The 18772-nt window shown below is 53.1% G+C and overlaps 7 protein-coding genes across 7 annotated transcripts; 2 read left to right on the forward strand and 5 right to left on the reverse strand.

Annotated features, from left to right (window-relative positions):
* Positions 1-84: 84 nt before the first annotated feature.
* Positions 85-2037, reverse strand: LAESUDRAFT_738195 (uncharacterized protein; the record flags this gene model as incomplete). Its single annotated transcript, XM_040910866.1, has 7 exons — positions 85-273; positions 326-573; positions 629-937; positions 995-1107; positions 1160-1578; positions 1625-1693; positions 1753-2037. 7 exons carry the CDS (start codon positions 2035-2037, stop codon positions 85-87), a joined length of 1632 nt encoding a protein of 543 aa, XP_040761213.1.
* A 228-nt stretch (positions 2038-2265) lies between these two features.
* On the forward strand, positions 2266-5150 carry LAESUDRAFT_333434 (uncharacterized protein). Its single transcript, XM_040902060.1, has 6 exons — positions 2266-2666; positions 3229-3364; positions 3411-3475; positions 3534-3640; positions 3695-4348; positions 4411-5150. Exons 1-6 carry the CDS (start codon positions 2408-2410, stop codon positions 5062-5064), a joined length of 1875 nt encoding a protein of 624 aa, XP_040761214.1. The 5' UTR covers positions 2266-2407; the 3' UTR covers positions 5065-5150.
* An 85-nt stretch (positions 5151-5235) lies between these two features.
* On the reverse strand, positions 5236-6176 carry LAESUDRAFT_659536 (uncharacterized protein; the record flags this gene model as incomplete). Its single annotated transcript, XM_040904814.1, has 3 exons — positions 5236-5594; positions 5643-5847; positions 5901-6176. The coding sequence occupies 3 exons, from the start codon at positions 6174-6176 to the stop codon at positions 5236-5238; spliced, it is 840 nt and encodes a 279-aa protein (XP_040761215.1).
* A 278-nt stretch (positions 6177-6454) lies between these two features.
* On the reverse strand, positions 6455-10445 carry LAESUDRAFT_744548 (ABC transporter). The gene is made up of 11 exons (XM_040911321.1): positions 9675-10445; positions 8781-9627; positions 8220-8730; positions 7772-8161; positions 7655-7713; positions 7522-7592; positions 7378-7472; positions 7238-7318; positions 7081-7174; positions 6761-7024; positions 6455-6702 (listed from the first exon to the last, which is right to left on the reverse strand). Exons 1-11 carry the CDS (start codon positions 10038-10040, stop codon positions 6583-6585), a joined length of 2898 nt encoding a protein of 965 aa, XP_040761216.1. The 5' UTR covers positions 10041-10445; the 3' UTR covers positions 6455-6582.
* A 486-nt stretch (positions 10446-10931) lies between these two features.
* On the reverse strand, positions 10932-11376 carry LAESUDRAFT_333508 (uncharacterized protein). Its single transcript, XM_040902061.1, has one exon. It carries the CDS (start codon positions 11263-11265, stop codon positions 10984-10986), a length of 282 nt encoding a protein of 93 aa, XP_040761217.1. The 5' UTR covers positions 11266-11376; the 3' UTR covers positions 10932-10983.
* Positions 11377-12728: 1352 nt separating this feature from the next.
* On the forward strand, positions 12729-15193 carry LAESUDRAFT_716106 (kinase-like protein; the record flags this gene model as incomplete). Its single annotated transcript, XM_040907223.1, has 3 exons — positions 12729-14045; positions 14098-14329; positions 14388-15193. The coding sequence occupies 3 exons, from the start codon at positions 12729-12731 to the stop codon at positions 15191-15193; spliced, it is 2355 nt and encodes a 784-aa protein (XP_040761218.1).
* Positions 15194-15465: 272 nt separating this feature from the next.
* On the reverse strand, positions 15466-18769 carry LAESUDRAFT_333558 (general substrate transporter). The gene is made up of 15 exons (XM_040902062.1): positions 18600-18769; positions 18192-18437; positions 18096-18138; positions 17960-18034; positions 17484-17666; positions 17330-17433; positions 17273-17276; positions 17196-17212; positions 17054-17144; positions 16703-16983; positions 16640-16646; positions 16298-16585; positions 16108-16243; positions 15972-16049; positions 15466-15911 (listed from the first exon to the last, which is right to left on the reverse strand). The coding sequence occupies exons 2-15, from the start codon at positions 18377-18379 to the stop codon at positions 15739-15741; spliced, it is 1668 nt and encodes a 555-aa protein (XP_040761219.1). The 5' UTR covers positions 18380-18437; positions 18600-18769; the 3' UTR covers positions 15466-15738.
* Between the last annotated feature and the right edge of the window lie 3 nt (positions 18770-18772).

Here is an 18772-nt window from a genome sequence, read left to right on the forward strand (position 1 = left end):
GGAATCTATGTGAAGTCCGTTTTCTGAAGAATAAAGGATAGGCATGAGGGGAACTGCTGATGGAGGACTCATTGTGCCTCAAGATCAGCTCGCACTAGGGCTGCGAACCTTCGATCCAAGCAAGGCAGCGACTTCATAGCAGACAACTAGAAGAAGTTGGCCGACAAGGTCCATGAAAGCCGAATGCAGCGGTAGCGCATACATATCTGGGTCGAGCTTCCACTTCCAGAGAAGGTTAGTTGCTGCTTGAGCCAGGAACAAGGAAATTACGACCTGTTTGAAGGGTCAGACAAGTACGTGCTGAAACTATGTGCGTGGCGCTTACGGCTAATGCGAAGAAGATGACCTCCATAACCGCAAATACGATGGATAGATGTAGCCAGCCGAAAGCATAGAGCATCCCGACAAAGAGTATTTGAATTGGAAAGCTAACTGCCAGCAATGTGATCATCACTAGACGGCCGCTCGGATGAGGTTTGTGGTCGACATTTGACGGCAACAGGACCATCGCAGCTGCATGCAGCGCGGTAGACAAGCGTGAGATGAAGATAGCACCGACGCTGCCAGGTACACCTAATGCATGACAGATCGTGAGGATATGCCAAGACGACCGGCAGAATTCGCTTACCTGTAATGACTACAGCTATTAGCGCAAACCCCCTATATCGGCTCACGAAAGCATCCAGCACGAGTCCAGTCCCGCTACTGATGATCATGGCAGCGATCAAAGGGGGCCATCCCTCCGTGACAAGATGCCTGACGTGAGGATTTCGGCGGACTACTACCGTCCAGCCAATAGCAGCGATCGTGAGGAGAATGACTAGGATCAGTGGCACAGGTGTATCCACCATGCGCACCTGTAGCACAGAGACTACGCCCAAGATGGAAAGCGTCACCATGTCCCCGAGGCATCCCGCAACAGGAGGCGCTATATTGTCTGCAACAGGTGATAGGTCACATCACGGAAAGGAAGGCAGTATATGAATTGACTTGCCGGGATCGAGTCCAAATCGGCGACAGAGAACGACCAGGCCACACATGAATGAGCCCAAGACAACACTGGACAAAGCGGTCGAGCACATTGCGGCGGACGCAACCATAATAAATCTGCAAACCGACCGTCAGAAAATATATGGTACAGCGCGCAAGATGGATGTACTCGGAAGCGCCTGATATCTTCTTGCCTGTTTGCGGAAGAGCAGGAAGGGGTTTGCGGCTTTCGTGGAGAACTCGCGCATAGAGTCGACCATGCAGATTGTCGGACAGAGTCGCGTTACTCAAGCTGGTTAAGTTTCCCATCATAACCTCCACTGACTGCTCCGCAGATTGTGAAGAGACAATGCGACCCAATACGTATGAGACACAGGCGGCAACAAACGAAACGACTGCAGCTTGCACTTGTAGTAGAGTCAGATTTCCGAGGATGAGTGCACGGCGTGTTTCGGGCTTGTCTAGCTCGCCGACATTGGCGGCGGTGCCCAAGCGCGCTGAGAGGTTCATCTCGAGGTTTCCTTTGAGATTCAACACCACGGGAATGATCATGATGAGCTCGTCGACACGAGACATAGCTTTCCAATGCTACAACTTGTGAGCGTACTGAATCCGGACGGACTGCTAAGCATACCGAAATTTTGTTCAAAAGATTTCCCGTAAATAGCAGTCCGGTGGTTGTGAGTAGAAGTGTCGGAAATGTCTGACAACGGATGATCGTATTCAATCGGGTGCCAAACGAAACTTATTCGTCATCCCTACCTCAATGACAATGCTCCTGACCTGAGCCCAAGTACTGGGCTTGTAGGTTGGTGGTGAAGGTGATACGACTCTGGCATGAGAACCAAGCAGCGCACGATCACCTTTATCTTCGCCATCACTGTCCTCCTCGTCCCCCTCATCGACGAGATCCGGGAAAGCAGAATCACGTCTGAAGCTGTTTCGGTGATGGCGGTCGGACGTCACACCGACCTCGTCAAATTCAGCAAGCTCTATACTGTCTGGGCTGGCCCACGGGCTCTCAGGAGGAGACTCGGAAAATTTCATGTTGAGAGCATGAGGCAGGAGAGGGAGGTCAATGTTGAAGACATTTTTGTTCTAAGTTCTATTTATTCGACCGCTCACGCCGCGCGGGTTTCGAATATATTACCCGGGAATTGCCGCCGGTCAATTAGCGAATGACACAAGCGCTTTATAACCATGCGAGAATAATTACGCGTGTGAAATATGACCTGATTTGTATGTCGCGTACCAGTCCATTCGGCGCTTAACTAACTTGCCTCCGGCCACAACAGTGCTCCTCGAGCATTTGTGCAACTCTCCATTTGAGGATCGGATACGACCGGGAGTCGCTGTCTGGACTGCTTTTAACCGCAGGAACTTTCTGAGAGGCTCTTGACTGCGTGCCGTAATCATCATGTTCTCGGGTCTATCCCCATTCCCCTCGCCACCCGAAATCCACTCCATACTATTCAGGAAAGCTCCAGAGACCGTCCCTCCCACAGATGAACTACAGGTTCTGGTTGGGGAACTTCAGCTCGTCAAACAGAAGGCATTGGAGAGGGCCAAGAAAGCCGGCGAAGACCTCAAGATTATCGAGGAGTCTATGCGCCGACTGAAGGAGAGGGAGAAGGGCAAAGCTAAAGCAGCGGAGAAATTCACGCGAGAACGTGGCTGTGCGTACATCTTTGTCTACTTAGTTCGTTCACTCCCCTTGGAATACCTTTATTTATTCAAAGTCCGTCCTCTCTGCTCAATTGTGCGTCCGTCCATTCATTTGAAGACGCGCGGTGTCTGCCGTAATCTTCCGCACCTTCACGCCCTGTGGCCCGGGCACTATTTGCGAACTCTACGATCTGCAGTTTGGGGTGGTCTTTCCGCTGTGGTAAAACACATCGCATGAGTTACCCAAGTGGCGGCACATCGCGACCATCTTCGCGAATACGATGTGATTGCCATGATTATAATCCTAGGACGTCTGACAGGCAATCATGATTATCTACACCGTAATCTGCGTACACATTTGCCACATCCGTCGCGGAACTGCCACCCTGGAATGCTATTGTGTTAGCGCCACCACACGGAGTTTGTTTCTGGCCAAGATGGGCCACTCCCCTTCGGTCGTCCTTGCTCTAGTCGCATATCGATATATACCCCCTCCCTCCATCGATTTCCTCTTAGTTATAATGTCCGTTGTCCGTAAACGATCGTTGCGTTCTGATGTCTTCTCAATGACAGTCACCCCACTGCCGAACGGCGAAGAAACACGATTGTCTGTGCAGCCCCAACCACCTATTTCACGTCCACGCGTACCACCGGCACCTCCAATCTCCGTTCCATTGACTCCTACGCCAGCGATCGAGTCTCGCAGGTCGTAAGTCGTGATTGACTGGTACGCGTTTACCACTAATATTCCACAGCATGACCGAGGAGATGAAGAAGAAGAAGAAGAAACGGAAGCGCGAAGATATAAGCGATGGCGAGGGTGAGTCCACGTCGTAGTGTTCGGTGATCACTCGGTGACAATGCCTCTGTGCGTGCAGAGCCTCCAAAGATTCGCAAAGTATCACCTGTGCCAGCGCACACGCACCCACACACACCACCGGTGAAGACAACGAAGTACCCTTCTGCGTCGCTTGTATTCAACAAGGTACGCGTTTGTGTCTCATTGTTATGGTGCGCCACCATCTGATGCGCTACATAGCCCGCCGGCCCTGATTTTGCCCTCCCGCCACAGAGCTCACTGTTGCCTGCGCGTCCACCTGTTCTTCCAGCGCCAGTTGCAGGACCGAGTACACCTACAGAAGTCACTGAAGACTTCAGCAGGAGCAAGCCGCCCGGTAACCAGGTGCAAGTGAGCACGTTTTACACGAGCATCGAGCCGTGGATCCGGCCGATCAAGGAGGAGGACATCGGCTTCCTCGAGTATACTGGCGACGACGTCGAACCGTTTGTGCTCCCAAAGCGCGGGCGGCACTACTCGGAGGTGTGGGAAGAGGAAGACACTGCGCTGTATGGCGGGCCACTTCCTACCACGGTCGCGGTGCGTGCCACCGCGCCGAGACATGCATCGGTGTCTGAGCCTCTGCCGCGTTGGGAGCCGTCGACGTTGATGGAGACGGATTTGTTGACTGAGGAGCGGGGACACGGCCCGCTTTCGGAGCGGCTGGTCAGTGCACTCATACCAATGCACGATGCAACAGAATGGAAGGGCGTGAAAGCTGCTGAGGAGGCGATGGAAGGTCGCCCAGGGACGAACGGTGCCGCAGCGCAAGCAGCGCGAGATAAGCTCAACGTGGCCGATCTCGAAGACCGGGTCAAGAACGTGCTTCGCTTTTATGGTCTACTTCATGAAACGGTGGGTCATCATAACTTTCACAGTTGGCATTGCTATTAATAGCATTATGACTCAAATATTAGCCTGACTTCTCGGAAGCAGTAGACGACCCGATAGCCACTGCCCTGCGCCATGCTCAACGCGAACTGAGGACAGTCCTCGCGACCAACAAGGCACGCAGAACGCGACTGGCAGCCATCGCGCGAGACAGACTCGGCTATCAGGAGTATCTCGATCTGCGCGACTCGATCGACAAGAATATCACGACGCTGTACTCTAAGCTACAGAAGAAGGACGGTCCGAAATCAAGCAAGAAGAAGAAGAAGAGCGCGGAGCCCAACGGCGTCGCAAACGGCACACTCGACGGGCTTGCTGCACTGCCTCCTTGTCCAGCAGCGCTTGGGCTCGCTCAAGACGAGCAAAAGCGGCTCAGTGTGCCTGAGCAGCTGAAGAAGCTTGTGCAGACGAGACGGCAATGGGTAGACACCGTGGGAGGCATATTTGATGAGAAGGAGACGGAAAGCCCCGGACGTATATATGGTCTGCCAAAGACGAGTGTATATGAGGGGATCGAGGAGGAAGTGCGGCGCGAGCTGGCGCGGTTAGGACTCCCGGCCTTTGAGCCGGGCTCGAAGTCGCGTCAGGGCGCGAATGGCACGTTGGATGCACGGACTAGTACTACATTTAGTAGTAAGGGCAAGGAGAGAGCGCCAGAGGATTATATGGAGATAGGATGATGGACGATGCTGATTGCATTGTTGCGACTTTTCTCACTGTGGTCTTCATTTGCGGAGAATCGGTACCTGCGTTTTCTCCCTTGCAATGCATCATTGTTTGTTCGGGAGGGGGTATGACATCGTGAATGATGGGCCAAGTGCGAGAGTGACCAGGTCGAAGAAATGCATGTCTCAGGCAGCTGTTTTCGTCTTCCGAGACGTTTTGACACGACTGCTCTCTCCCTTCCTCTTTTTCTTCTTCGGCAGCTCACCAGCAGTTGCAAATACATCAGCGGAGGGACGTCCCTGCGTAGAAGGCGACATCGACGAATCCTCCACCTGATCTACATCCATCGAGTCCAGTAAAGTGTTTGTGGAAGAAACTGAACCGATCGGCATAAAGCGATGTGTCAAGACTTCCGAAGGATAGCGAGGCCGCGGAGGGTTCTTATACATGGGTGCAGAGCCGGAGCTTGACGCTTCTGGTGCTGCAAGTGTAGGTAACACCGGTTTTGCGGTGATCACAAGATGGCGCGCAATCGGCCTGGGTGCTACAACACCTAAGGATACAGCGGCACGGGAGGTGACGGAGAACATACCCTGATACAATCTCCCGCCCTTCCTTTTCCTCGGTAAGAGGCAGCTTAGGCTTTTAAGCTCCTCGCCACCCACAACGTCTGCCGAACCATCGCCCAGCGACCACACATCGTAGGCAGTGCTTTTACGGTCTATATATCCTATGCGGGTCGCACGGGAAGAAGATGGCACGTCGAGCTTCACATTTTCTAGGTGTTTTGCTTCGAGCTGGAACGGGGATCAGCGACGTGAATGAATGTAAAGTCAAAGAGAGCTCTCACCCCTTTCGGCATGCGAATCACCCACAGCTCAAGGTTCTCGTCGTCCTTCAGCGCGTCCCAATCGAATTTGCCGACGTCAACATCATGGTCTATCAGTGTAAAGCCTGGAGGCGGCTTGTATTCCCAATCTTCGTCCTTCCCGCTCCCATTTGCGGGCGCAACGCCTTCCGCTCGGGACTTTGCCTTGCTTGAGGCTACTTGGCCATCTGAATGCTCTTTTGTTGCCATTGGGAGAGAGCCTTCACGTTCCGAGTCAGAACCAGCTGAAGAGCTCATGGCTTGACCAGGGAATAGTACAGATAGAACCAAATTGTTCTATATATAAGCGCCCGAAGCAGCGTCGACAGTGTTGACGCTAAGACTCCGAGCTTCGGTTGATGTACCGCTAGCAATATCATGCATATGCATATCGACGAGACCATAGATTTTTCGATAACGACAATATGTGTCCCTTGCTACAATGACATAGGCCAGGTCGCCACCTCCGATCACAGCTGCGAGCCATGGCAACTTAAGTCTTAAAGTCTTTGAGTAGGAGCGCAGTATAATATCCCGTTCAGGATGTCCAACCGCAGGCCTGCATCGTGCAACAATATCACTGCTGAGCACATGGAGCCAATAGCTACAAGAAATACATAAAAGCTGATGAGGTCCTTACAACAAGCCGTCCGTGAATACAAAATCATCGTCTCTCCCTAACCTTTATCCACACAGCGCCGATTACCATCACACCGAATCCAGCAATGAAAGCAAACAACACAAGTACATCGCGATAATAGTTGTTCTCGCCGAAGCCGAATAGCTGAGCGAGAGAGATCACATTAGCGAGAACACCAATATATAGAAGATTAGTCGCTCACGTCTTCCATGATCAAACTCGCCGATATGTCCACAGGAACACCTTCCAGTGAGTCTTCAATCATGAGACCAGATCCGACCTCATTCACCGACAGTGCTTCGAGGTTGTACTTGAGCGGACAGAGCCATTGAAGCCATCGGAGTACGGGAGGGATAGTATCCAGGTGAACGAAGAAGCCTGCGTATGTCATCTGATAGAGTGCGAGCAGGGCACTAAGCAGGATCGCAATACCGCCGTTGCGGAAGACACAGGCAAGAAGGAAATTCTGTGAGAAAGGCGCGTCAGGAAACGGGAGAAGCACAGTGAGGGAGGGCGACTCACAAAGAGCGTCATCACGAGCGTGTACAAAACGAGGATGAATAGGAACTTGAAGAAGTGCGCCGCATCAGGGGCCAATCCGACCATCCAATATGCCCTGAAACAGGAGAGGATGCGTTGAATGACAAATAACTGGGCAATAAAAACCACTGTTGCTTACACAGTCGACACAATGATGGTAGGCAACACACGTAGCGGTATAACGTCGAAAATGAACCGCGACATAAGCCATGCAGTCGGACTGTAAATTTGACGGTCAGGATCACGTCGACGACGTTACTTATGAGACGTCTCGCCGACCTATAGTATGAAGCAGATCGTTCTCTTAGGAAAAGCGGGCGAATCTCGACAATGTTGTACAATGCGCTCAGAGTCGAGAATGCAATGAGGGCACCCTGGTTAGTCATCAGAAGAAGTCGACCACATAGCAATTGCATGACTTACCAAGAAAAACAAACATCCCACGCGAGACTGAAAGCCAGCAATGGTGATTCCTGTCTTGTAATACATACCGCCTAGCAGAATTGAACAAGATTAGACAATCATACGGGACGCGGCCAATTTTAAGGTTACATACCAACAAACACGCCAAGGATGCACGCTACACCAGTATGCGTAAGGAATAACGTCTTATCCCTATCAAATGAATATTCAGCAGCCGGCATTTACTTGAGAAGAAAACAAAAATAATAACCTTCTCAAAATCTTCCACTCTCTGCCAGACAACACCTCAAACTGCGTTAAGAACGTTGTCGCATACTTCTGGCCGAAATATCTGCTCCGCCACGAGCTTCCTACGCCCTTCTGTGCCTCGTCGCCGCCACCGAGAACGACTATCTCATTACTCGACAGCTTCTCCGCATTCTCGCCAGTGCTCGTCTTATCGTTCTTCGACGTCTGAAACAGCCCGATGGAAGGGTCGCTCGCGACATCAAGGAGGTAGTCAGCGACATTATAGCCTGCGGTGTATGGAATGCCATGCGCAGAGAAATATTGGGATGGTATAAGGCCGCCTGGACCGGAGTAGAGCGCGCGGCCGTGCGATAGAAGAAGGATCTTGTCGAATGTCTGGAAGAGCTGAGAGCTGAACACAAATATGTCAGCCGAACACTGGTTGATATCAAAGATACCAACGGACTCACCTAGGCTGGTGAATCGACGCAATTACTGCAGTAGGATTCTCCGCATCGTGAGCCAATGTACTCAAGACTTCCGCCACCTTCTTCGCCGACACAGAATCGAGCCCACTCGTCGGCTCATCCAGGATCAACACGTCCGGCCGCGCGACAAGCTCCAGTCCAATGCTGACCCTGCGCATCTCTCCGCCGCTAATCCCACGTTTCTCCCCATCGCCAATGCGAATGTCGCGGACGTGCGAAATGCCCAGCTGCGAGAGCACGGCATCGACTCGGACGATCTTCTCTGAGTCTGGAATACTTTCCGGGAGGCGCAGGCGTGCGGCGAAGAGTATCGCTTCGTGCACGGTGAGCATGGGCGGGAGGATGTCCTGCTGCGGCACAAAGCCGATGCGCGACGGTATGGAAGAAGAGCTCTCAGATCTGGGCGTAGAAGGCGAGAAGGAGACAGAACCAGTGACATGGCCTGACTTGCTCTTCCCGGCTAGGATCTCAATCAAAGTTGTCTTACCGGCACCTATAATGCGGCGTTAGAGACACAGATTTGAGCCATTTTATTTTACTTACCACTTGGACCCATGATAGCCATCATCTCACCTGGCGAGACGAGTCCGCTGACATTATCCAGCACAACTCTGTGATCATTCAGGTCTCGACGAGCCCGTCTGCTCTTCAATGGGCTGACGAGGGAGGACCAGGAATAATCACCGCTACCTGGGACGAAGTAGCTGACATCGGACCAGCTGACGGCAACGCCGCCATTCTTGCCGGAAGCGTGAGGTCCAGTTTTGCGTGCACGCCGTTGGCAGAACCATCCATATGCCAGGAACAGCAGCGCGAGGAGGATAAGTCCGCCCACGACGGCTAACCCCGCGATGACGCCTCCGCTGAGCGATTTTTTACTATCAGAAGAGCCGGATGTACTCGTGGAGTTGTTTGAGATGTCGTCAATCACGTATTGGCTGACGCATTCACCAAATTCGCATCCTGTGAGGGTGAGGCCGTTGGAGCCGAACACAGACTCGATAGTCGCCTGCTTGAATGCGCACGTAGCGGTGTTGTTCCCTGAGGACGGTGCATCGCAAGAAATGGTGAGCGTGCCCGACAAGTCGTCGATGATCGACGTGAGGTTTGTCGTAGACACGCCTCCACAGAATGTAGTATTCGGGATGCAAGTACACCGCAGGCTCTCGCATGTCCAGTCCGAGTCGCTGTCCGTCGAGTTCCCTGCATCTTGAATGCACGAGTCAGCATTGCAGTAGAACTGTTCAACACCGGCGTAGAAAAGCTGCGCATATATCGACCCAGCCGAGCCAAATCCAGTCACATTTGGCACAGGAGTGAGCGAGGGGTTCAGCGTGCGGAGAATATTGATGGTCGAAGATAGGGGATAGATTGCTTGCAGCGTGGGGTTCTAGAACGAGTGAGACAACAGTAGACAGTAGATAGCAGGGCACGCACATCAACCGCACAGCTCATCACCCCTGCCGCATATACCCTCGGGTCAACATTGCACACCAGCGTGTCGTTCTCCGCGCCCGAGAGGCTCGACGAGCTCACACTCGAGCTGTATCCCGCTTTCGAGTACCCAGACTGACACGCGCTCGCCGTCCTGCAAACGTTGCACCCAGTCCCCGACCAGCCGCTCTCACAGTTACACCCCGTGATGTTCGGAAAACCACCAGATGACGCTGACGCCAGCGAGCGGCTCGCGCCGTCGAATATCGTGCCACCACAGGCAGGCTCCGAGCAGTCAGAGCTGCCAAATCCCGTCGGGCAGCCGCACGACGAGCCGTTCACGATCCCATAGTTGCCGCAGGAGACCATCGCGCGGTCATATGCGTGAAGCAGGAAAGACGCGGAAGGGGGCTTTCCGCTCGCACCACCTTGAATTAGAGCACATTCTTATAACGCCCACTATACCGTATCCGCGCGGACTCTGAACGCGCTCCGCACACGTGACCATCGCGAGGTCGAGGAGATCCAAATGTGCTCAGTGGCGTTACGTGAGTCTTCGCCGTGTCTGCACGTTGAACAAAGAAAGGAAGCATGGTGCATGAGAATTTGAAGTCAAGCAACGCACCGAGCAGCGGTGACATATGATACTGGGTGTTGAGTACGGCCAAGGTACTGAAGAATTTGAATCTACAGATTCCCCTATGTCTCCGACATCCACCAAAGAAAATGGAGCCTGGATGCCTGGATGACAAGCCCTAGGGGCGTCGACAACATGGACCTATCCGCGATCAGGTACGCCTCAGCTACATCGGTATGTTGTGCAAAATCGGCAACTCACGGGATGCGGCGACTTTGGTCTCCATTCTAATTATAAGGTCATGCAACACGGCAGCGAAGAGAATCGTCCGAGCAACGGAGAAATACCCTTCGCAACCTCCCGCTCTGCAAGCCTACCTAACGCCGTGCGTGCCAATCCAAGCACCTCTCTGTTGCTTCTTTCAAATGCGAGCAGCGCATGCATGAAACTCGTTCCCATTCTATCTCACCGCATCATGCGGAGCACAGGGAGGTTGCATAGATACCGAAGAGAAGAGTCGTACGACATCTGGCCATGTGACGGAAGTACTTGCACGAACTCCCTTCCAGAAGTCTCCGAGATGACCGCAGCGACCGCAGCGGAGCCTAATAGACACTCGCCTCGCAACTGATTAGTAGAAAGTGCAGTCTGCGAACGGCCCCATGGCGGTAACTTCTGCACTGTTCTCCATGTGATACCGGTATCACTATAACGTATGGGTAGGACCGTCAATGTTCAGCCCGAACGTGAGCATACATAGCCGGAAAACACGCACAATTTGTTGTATAACATTCGGGGACGTCCAAAGAGGCAATAGGACTCTCTCATCGCCGGGCGTGCACAATAGCGTCCACGTCGCGGCTTAGCTTGTTGCATGTGCGCGCGACATGTTCTAACGCACGACAGCAAGCTGATGCAAAAAAAAAGAGATACAATGAGATCAGCATGGCCTCGTACACATCCCGATTCTGCTCGCCCATAATTGCGAGTTGTTTGACATTTGAAGCGAAAGCTCATCCAATATTTAGTCACCCACCGCACAAAATAGAGCGCTGAGAATGTTGCAATGGTAGTGCGTATGCTCTCAAAATCGGTACCTCGTATCAAGCCATTCTGCCCTGAGCAGGCACTGCAGTGAACAGAGAGCACAAGTTGTTTGACGACTCTTGACGAGGAAGGCCGAAGGCGCTCCGAATTTTGATCCGCTAATCACGTGATACGACGCGAGAAACACGCGTCGTAGCGCCCGCGCGTGACCGCGTCTCGTCTCACTACGGCGCGCTTCCGCTCAACTCCCGCTGGAATAGAATCACCACCAAACACACTCTCCGACTGGCCTAGGTCGACAACGTTTGCAGACTGTCAATTTTCAGTGTTTTGCACATCCAGAACCCGAAAGGCATCGGCATGCGGATCGGCTAGCTCGCTGAGATTCTGATCGCCGCGGGAGCTTTGCTGGGGCAGCAGATAAAATGGCCGACATGAGGCATGGGCAGCAAAGGAGCTTGCTTCCTTTCGATAAGCAGCTCCATATGGCCAACGTATCTCCTACACGACTTGCAGCCCGCCACTCTGTCTTGCAACATGACAGCATGTCATCTACCCGACGATTCGTGCATGAGCGTGTATGACATATCGGGTATGTGTTATCTGTGATAACGCTGCAATATGTATTCCTGATGCTTGCGATAGGGTGATTGTCAATGAAAAGCCGACTTTTCGACGACGTCTCGGATTCTTTCAATGTGACTGTATTTATCGGGTGACCGAGTTTTCTATTGAGTGGCTCACTGAACAGCGTCTGACGCAGCCGAAAACTTACGTTGCAACTATTCGTCTCCGATCATGATTTGTCTCATCGTGCAGCACCCTTGCGCAGTCCGGGACGCTCGGCGGCACGTAAACTCGTCACGATCCCCCGCCAAATGATCCGACCATTCCCAAGGCAATATCGCGAGACGTGCATCGTGGACCAACAGCGAAATGCCGCCTTGGTGTGCTTGCACGGTTTGGTTATCGCTTTCCTCTGCGATGAACGAACGTGTGACGAGCGTCACGCACGGTCGTCCGAAGGACTTGGCGTGTGACCGTGACGGATCATCGACTCCTATCGTCTGGGGGGTCACGTCACGAGCATCACGGTCGGTGTGCTGCCCTCGTTGACTCCACTCATCTCCCCCCCACCTCTAAAACCACTGCGCCTTTTCCTCTTTCCCTCCATGACTATGCTTTCCTGACCACTCTGCATTCTCGACACGTACAAAGCTGTGCTGTGTCCAGCATTTCCAGGTCACTAGTGTATTCCAGACCCTCCTATCCCAGGTCGGTTTGCATTTCATACCGCTGACCGCGCATTTGACTGCGCGTTGGGTCCTCTGGAACTGCACCCTTGCATCACTCTCGACGATCTCATAAGGGGCCAGACGGATCCTCATCTTGTACTCTGACACCCACCATCCCCGTTTTTCAATCCCACCAGCATGATTGCGAGCTGTTCCGGCTATCTCAGCCCGTCACAATCGACAGATAGCACGTCCACCCGCTATTCCCACCTCAGCCTGCTCACCTCCTCCTCATCCGTGTCTTCCGCTGCTACGGCACCGTCGCCTCTTCCATCGCCGTCGACATCGGTGCATTCTATTGGAAGCAAGACGCATGCCTTTTTCAGCTCTCCATTCGAGGGCTCGCCTACGCCCCTCCCGCCTCCCAACCCGCCCACACGGGTTTCGTCGATAAGATCCCAAGCGTCCGTTTCCTCGCTTTACTCGCCCACATCGTCGGCGTCCTGCGACCACGACGGTTGTTCCAAGGCCGACGAAACACCACGTATCCACCAGCGCGTCCCCAAGCGCTCCCTAAACGCCGAGTTTTTCGGTCCTTCTCTTCTCCCCACACCTCCGCCCCGCACGGCGAGGCTTCCGCTGAGTCCGTCAGATTCTCGAGAAGGCTCGCTATCGCCTCCTCCCACCCGACAGACACTCCCACCTATCCCGCTCTCGCGGCTCTTCCCGTCGCGGAGGCGCTACGGAACCGAGGATGCGCGTTCGCGAGAGCCATCGCCTCATCATCGGCGCGAGTTCGTGGAGCACGACAATGGCCCGCCGCCGAACTCACATTTACTTGTATCCTCACCAGCTATTGAGAGTGTAACCGTAGGGGCTCCTATGCTGCCGGACTCGATCGATTTGCCTACTCCACTCGCTTTACCTGCCGAAGCTGAAGGTGCATCCTATGTTACTGGAGCATCCGAATCCAAGCCGTTACCGCCATTACCATCGTCTGTCTCTCAGGGCGATGAAACAGAGTCTCAAGTATCCGTCCTGGAGGCGGGCACAGTGCTGAAGAGCGCCTCGCTCTCACTCCGTTTGGAACGCGTGCTGGGCCATGGCGCATTTAGCAGCGTATGGTTAGCACGGGACGTTGACGGTCAGCTCAAGGCGCTCGAGCTGTCACGGAAGACGAGTCTTCTCAGGAGCAGAAGTGAGAAAAGGGGTAGGAGAAAGCGGCTTGAGGGCACGAGGCCGAGGCTGATAACAGGTCTGGCAAATGGTGAGGGAGGTGCCCCTTTGAGGAGAGGGAAGGCGACAGCGCATGCAAGGAAGGCCAGTGACGAAAGTGCAGAAAGTGTGGAGAGCGTGTATTTGAGTGAGAACCGAGAGGGCGGGAGGAGTGCGTGTGTGGTTGAAAGGAAATCGGCGGAGGGTAGGCTGGTCGCTGTGAAGATGACGGAGCGGGCGTTGTGCGAGAAGGACTCGAGGTCGCGTGTGAGTTTCGTGCGCGAAGTGGAGATTTTGCGTGTAAGTCCCGATGTTTCTCCTTCATCGTGATATCCCTGACGGCGCCGAACAGCACATCTCACATCCTTCAATTATCTCATACGTGCACTCCTTCAGCACTCCGTCGCATCATTGTCTTGTCCTGGAGTATGTCGGAGGAGGCGAGCTCTTCGACTTGATTAATAACAGCGAGAGTCACGCCCGCCTTGACGAGCCTCTTGTCCGTCGTATATGGGGCGAGCTCTGCAAGGCTGTTGGATGGATGCATGGTGTCGGACTTGTTCATCGCGATATCAAGTTGGAAAGTAAGTAGCTGCCATCGATTGTCTTTCAATGGAGCCTGCAACTCATGATTGATCATAGACATCCTTCTCACAACTTCTATCTTCTCTTCACCCCTCCCAACACCTCCATCTCCGCTGGTCAAGCTCTCCGATTTCGGTCTCTCGCGGTTCATTGACCCGGCCCAGCCGCTCCTCACGACCCTCTGCGGCTCTGAGTCCTACGCCGCACCCGAGCTTGTCACCGGGCGTCCGTACGACGGGCGCGAAACTGATGCATGGGCATGCGGTGTTGTGCTATATGCGCTCGCGACGCGCCGGCTGCCGTTCGACAAGCCCCGCGCCCGCGTCGCCTCGCGTGAGCGCGAGATGGGGTTCCCTCAGCGCGAGGCGAAGCGCAGGGATGCCATACGCATGGAGCGGCGGGCGCTCTTGATGCGCATCGCAAAGGCGGAGTATTCTTGGCCTGAGCAGGAGGAGGAAGGAGACGGCATTGCGGATGGTGGAGAGGAGCAGGATGGCCGCTTGACGGGGACGGCGCTCGTGCGGAGTCAAGGGCTGCGGAGGATGGTGGAGCGGCTGCTCGTGCGCGATCCAAAGAAGCGCTCGAAAATCATTGACCTGTGGGAGGACGAATGGATGCATGGCGAGGGCGCCCCGCTGGCGCCGTTGATGTCTGCCTCAGACATGGAGCCCTCGAACGCCGACACTTTCGCCGGCGTTGAGGCCGGCTCAGACGCGGTATTGCCTGAGCAAGTAGAAGCTGGATCGGAAGCTGATGCCGACCAGGACGCGGACGTAGATGCGGATGTGGATGCGGACGATGAAGGGCTCATCGTTGATGAGCATGATATCGGCCCGGGCAGTGTCGCTCATCAAGAGCATTGACGCGTTGACGAGTGACTTGCCTTTCTCTCTTCTTCCCTATGTTCCTGAACTTCCTCAAAATCACTCTAGCAAATTGTATATATCCCATGCAAATTTCCTCCGACCTTGCAAGCATCCCTAACATATTGACTATTTCACTGTTGTTGTCATAGTAGCGTCCGATTCGCGGTCTCCCATATCTCATTTCTCGTCTCTCACATCCTCTTTCCTCAATCACCAAATCACTCCATAAATATCAGGTGCCCGTGTGCCCTGCCCTCGCTCGTTAGTTTCTTGGTCATGTCCTCTGTAGATGCGGTATCATACGTATTTAGGCGTATTGCGATGCAATTCGTCTGCACTACTGGTCATACGCTTACAATTTTTCTCCCGAGACTGCGTGCTCTGTGTAGCTAGACTATTGTAGATTTCCGCAATTCTAAGTCTGCGCATTCATAAACTGTTTCCTCTACTTGAACTGGCGTTTCTGCCTTAATGTGTCCCAGCCGCTTCTGTATGGTACTCTTCCATCTACGATGATCACTTCGTTTCTCATGCTCTCTCGTTTACTTCGAGCTTGTCTTGAACGACTTCGAGGTGCTGCCCTGACTTGAGGAGCCTACTACGCCGAGAATGGCGTCAGCCTCTGGCGTGCCAGCCAGAGGCACGTCTTTCCTGAGCGACACTGCGACTGGCGAGACACCTTCGTTGTATGCCAAAGCGAACACAACGTCCATGTCTGATGGACGATAGTAGTCGTTCACTCATGGCTCTCACAGGTCTAGATGTGGAGACTCACCTTCCAATGACCGTCCTGCAGTCTCTGGGAAGAAAAAGTATATAACAGGAATGATGAAGGCATTCAGAACAGCGAAAACTTTGCGAGAGGTGAGCTCTCATAACGAAGAGATTGCATAAATGGTTTGTCGACACACCAAGGTATGTCCGCCAGCCGATATTGTTGAACGAAGGGCTTGCAATCATCACTACCACAAAGTTGAACGTCCAAACCGATGCAGTGCTAAAAGCGTTAGCAGGGGCTCGAATACGCAAGCTGACAACCTCGGCGCACTGCAAAACATTCTTCAGTGCTCATTGGTTCTCCTAACGAGTACTGACACATACATAGAGCCAACTTGTCCCCAGCAATCCGACGGCAAAGAAGGTGTTGAATACGAATAATAGGACTACGGATACGACGCGGCATCCTGGTGTGTTGATGGCGCCCATCACAGCTAGGAGCGTCATGGTGATCGTTTGGCCCACCTGACCAAACAGTATAAGTGGCCGCCGACCGAGGCGATCAACAAGCCCAATGCCAATAAAGCTTGCAAGGAAATATTCGGTGCCATTGGCGGCAGCGACTATACGAGAATTGACATCGCTGAGACCGAGACGCTGGAAAAGGATCGTCTGTAAGAGAGACGAGATTCAGTAACTTATCACTCGCAAGCACGATGTGCTCACAGCAAAGCTGCGTAAGGCCGTCAGAACCTGGGTGGTTCAAGTGCAAGTAGCTACGTCACTCACTATGTGATGAGATTGATTCCACTCATCTGCTGGAAGCACTGCATGACGACAGCCAAGGCCGTGCGACGGAGGTTCTGTGAGCGACCATTGGTGAAGACCTCTCGAAGAGGGGACATGCTCGATGGACCGGTCCGGGACTCGGCATCAATGACTTCGCGAATGCCATGATAAGTGAGCTGGACCGAATCACTGGCGTAGTCCTTATCCTCCAATGCAGAGATCACCGCTAATGCTTCCGCATCGTGACCATGCTTCGCAAGCCACCGAGGAGACTCAGGCATCTATACGCAAGAGATGCATGACGCTTTATCAGTCTCTCCTCAATTAATTTCTAGCAAATTTGTTTCTTACGGCCGTGATGCCCACAACCATGATAAGCGCGAGGATGATTTGAAGAGCGATGGGCACTCTCCATTGTGCCGATGATTGTCTTAGAAAATAGCTACGCAATCACATTAAGATCATCGAAACAGGACGGCGACGGAGGACTCACAAGGCTAAATCTATCCACTGTGACCGTGCGATACCGATCAAGATTACTTCTTGCATTCAACCGAGGACGTCACTCACATATCTGGGGAGAATGTTGATCTTTTGACACATTTCTCGAGACAACCAAGGACTTACGAGATTGTCACGCCAAAAGTGACCATAGTACCCTCTATCAGAATGAGACTGCCTCTTTTGTCAGGCGGAGAGCATTCAGCCTGGTAGGCAGGGACGGTTGACGTCTAGATGTGATATTTTCAGCTAACATCTGGTTTCAAGATTTTGGACCGACATTCAACCCCATAGCAAAGCCAGTAAATATGCGGGCTACGACCAGCTGTGCAAAGGTGAAAGACGTCGCTTGCAGTATCGCACCAATGATCATCATCGTTCCGGCAAGAAAGATGGTCCGCCGCCGTCCTAACTTGTCCCCCAGCCATAGGTTGGAGAATGCGCCGAGGAGGGCCCCAATCTCCTGCGAACGGTTGCAATTAGCAAGGTGAGGTTCTCCGCGACAACCGTGTGAATAGATGATGCAGAGATAGAACATCCAACGAGGACACTGAGTGGCCTGCTCATTAGGAAGGAGAAGCCACCCCTGAATCCGACGACACTTCTGTCCTATCAGCTGATGATAGGCTCTCCATTTCAACTCGTCATCTGATGCTGTATGTCCTGCGGCATGTTCCCACACGACGCAATGGCTGCTCATGGGGAACAATGCATAATCCCGCAAGGTCATCTGAGACACTTGGATGAGAGACTCACGTAAATCGCGACAACAAAGCTTTGCAGGGTCGCATGGTTCGGGTGATCGGCATTCACCACGACCTGAGGAAATACCTTCTCAAACTGAAGAGGCACATCAATGCTACTACAACGGGATACAAAACCGCAGAGTGACCTGATTTGCAGTCAGGAGAGCAGACATGACAGCTTGGTCATAGCTTTATCATGGCTCAGTTCATCGAGCACTGACAACAGGATAACTGACACGCACCCAAACAAGGTGAAGCTTGTACCGGCCACGCAGGCAATTGCAACTATCAGCCGCCTGCCACGCAGCACTGGCATAGCATTGCGAATTTCCTCGTCTGCGTCAGAGCCATAAGAGAAAAGGTACTCTCTACGGGCTTCAAGTTTCTCGGGGAAAGAGCCATCGGCACTCCGGTGCTCGGGTGAAGACATGGCAATGAGAGTCAAGTCGAGGGTCCACGACGCGTTGATTTTATAAGGTCTACTCGTCCTAAGGAGGCCCAATCAGCGCCTGAGAAGGGATAAAATAAGATTTGAGGGTAGCAGAGTTGAAGCAATAGAAGCGGGTAAGACGGTGAATGGCCATTGATGATAAACAGAGAAGCATACACACCACTGACAAGATTGTGGAGATATAGGGGAGAAGACTCACTGAGGTGTCCAAAGGAGCGGTAAGACTGCATCAGTAAAACGTTGTCATCTCGCAACTATAGAGATAAGACCGCTTCAGAATGATAGCAGAGTTAGTGACCTTGCATCTGACACCAAAGCCGTCTTCGAAGGCTGGCGAACTCCATGCCAGCCGACCATGAAGGATTGCATATT

The sequence above is a fragment of the Laetiporus sulphureus genome (genome assembly GCF_001632365.1).
Source record: "Laetiporus sulphureus 93-53 unplaced genomic scaffold LAESUscaffold_39, whole genome shotgun sequence".
Classification (NCBI taxonomy): domain Eukaryota; kingdom Fungi; phylum Basidiomycota; class Agaricomycetes; order Polyporales; family Laetiporaceae; genus Laetiporus; species Laetiporus sulphureus.

Bases quoted from the DNA above. Each gene is read 5' to 3' on its own strand.
- LAESUDRAFT_744548 (XM_040911321.1), bottom strand. From the start codon at position 10,040: ATGGTCTCCTGCGGCAACTATGGGATCGTGAACGGCTCGTCGTGCGGC. The intron at 8,731-8,780 runs GTAAGTAAAATA...GCCGCATTATAG, and splicing joins GGCTATCATGGGTCCAAGTG to GTGCCGGTAAGACAACTTTG. The intron at 7,473-7,521 runs GTAAGTCATGCA...ATGACTAACCAG, and splicing joins TGGGATGTTTGTTTTTCTTG to GGTGCCCTCATTGCATTCTC.
- LAESUDRAFT_333508 (XM_040902061.1), bottom strand. From the start codon at position 11,265: ATGAGCTTTCGCTTCAAATGTCAAACAACTCGCAATTATGGGCGAGCA.
- LAESUDRAFT_333558 (XM_040902062.1), bottom strand. From the start codon at position 18,379: ATGTCTTCACCCGAGCACCGGAGTGCCGATGGCTCTTTCCCCGAGAAA. The intron at 17,667-17,959 runs GTGAGTCTCTCA...AACCGTTCGCAG, and splicing joins GCTTTGTTGTCGCGATTTAC to GAGATTGGGGCCCTCCTCGG. The intron at 16,050-16,107 runs GTGTGTCGACAA...CCTCTCGCAAAG, and splicing joins CGGCTGGCGGACATACCTTG to TTTTCGCTGTTCTGAATGCC.
- LAESUDRAFT_333434 (XM_040902060.1), top strand. From the start codon at position 2,408: ATGTTCTCGGGTCTATCCCCATTCCCCTCGCCACCCGAAATCCACTCC. The intron at 2,667-3,228 runs GTGCGTACATCT...TCTCAATGACAG, and splicing joins ATTCACGCGAGAACGTGGCT to TCACCCCACTGCCGAACGGC. The intron at 3,476-3,533 runs GTGAGTCCACGT...CTGTGCGTGCAG, and splicing joins AGATATAAGCGATGGCGAGG to AGCCTCCAAAGATTCGCAAA.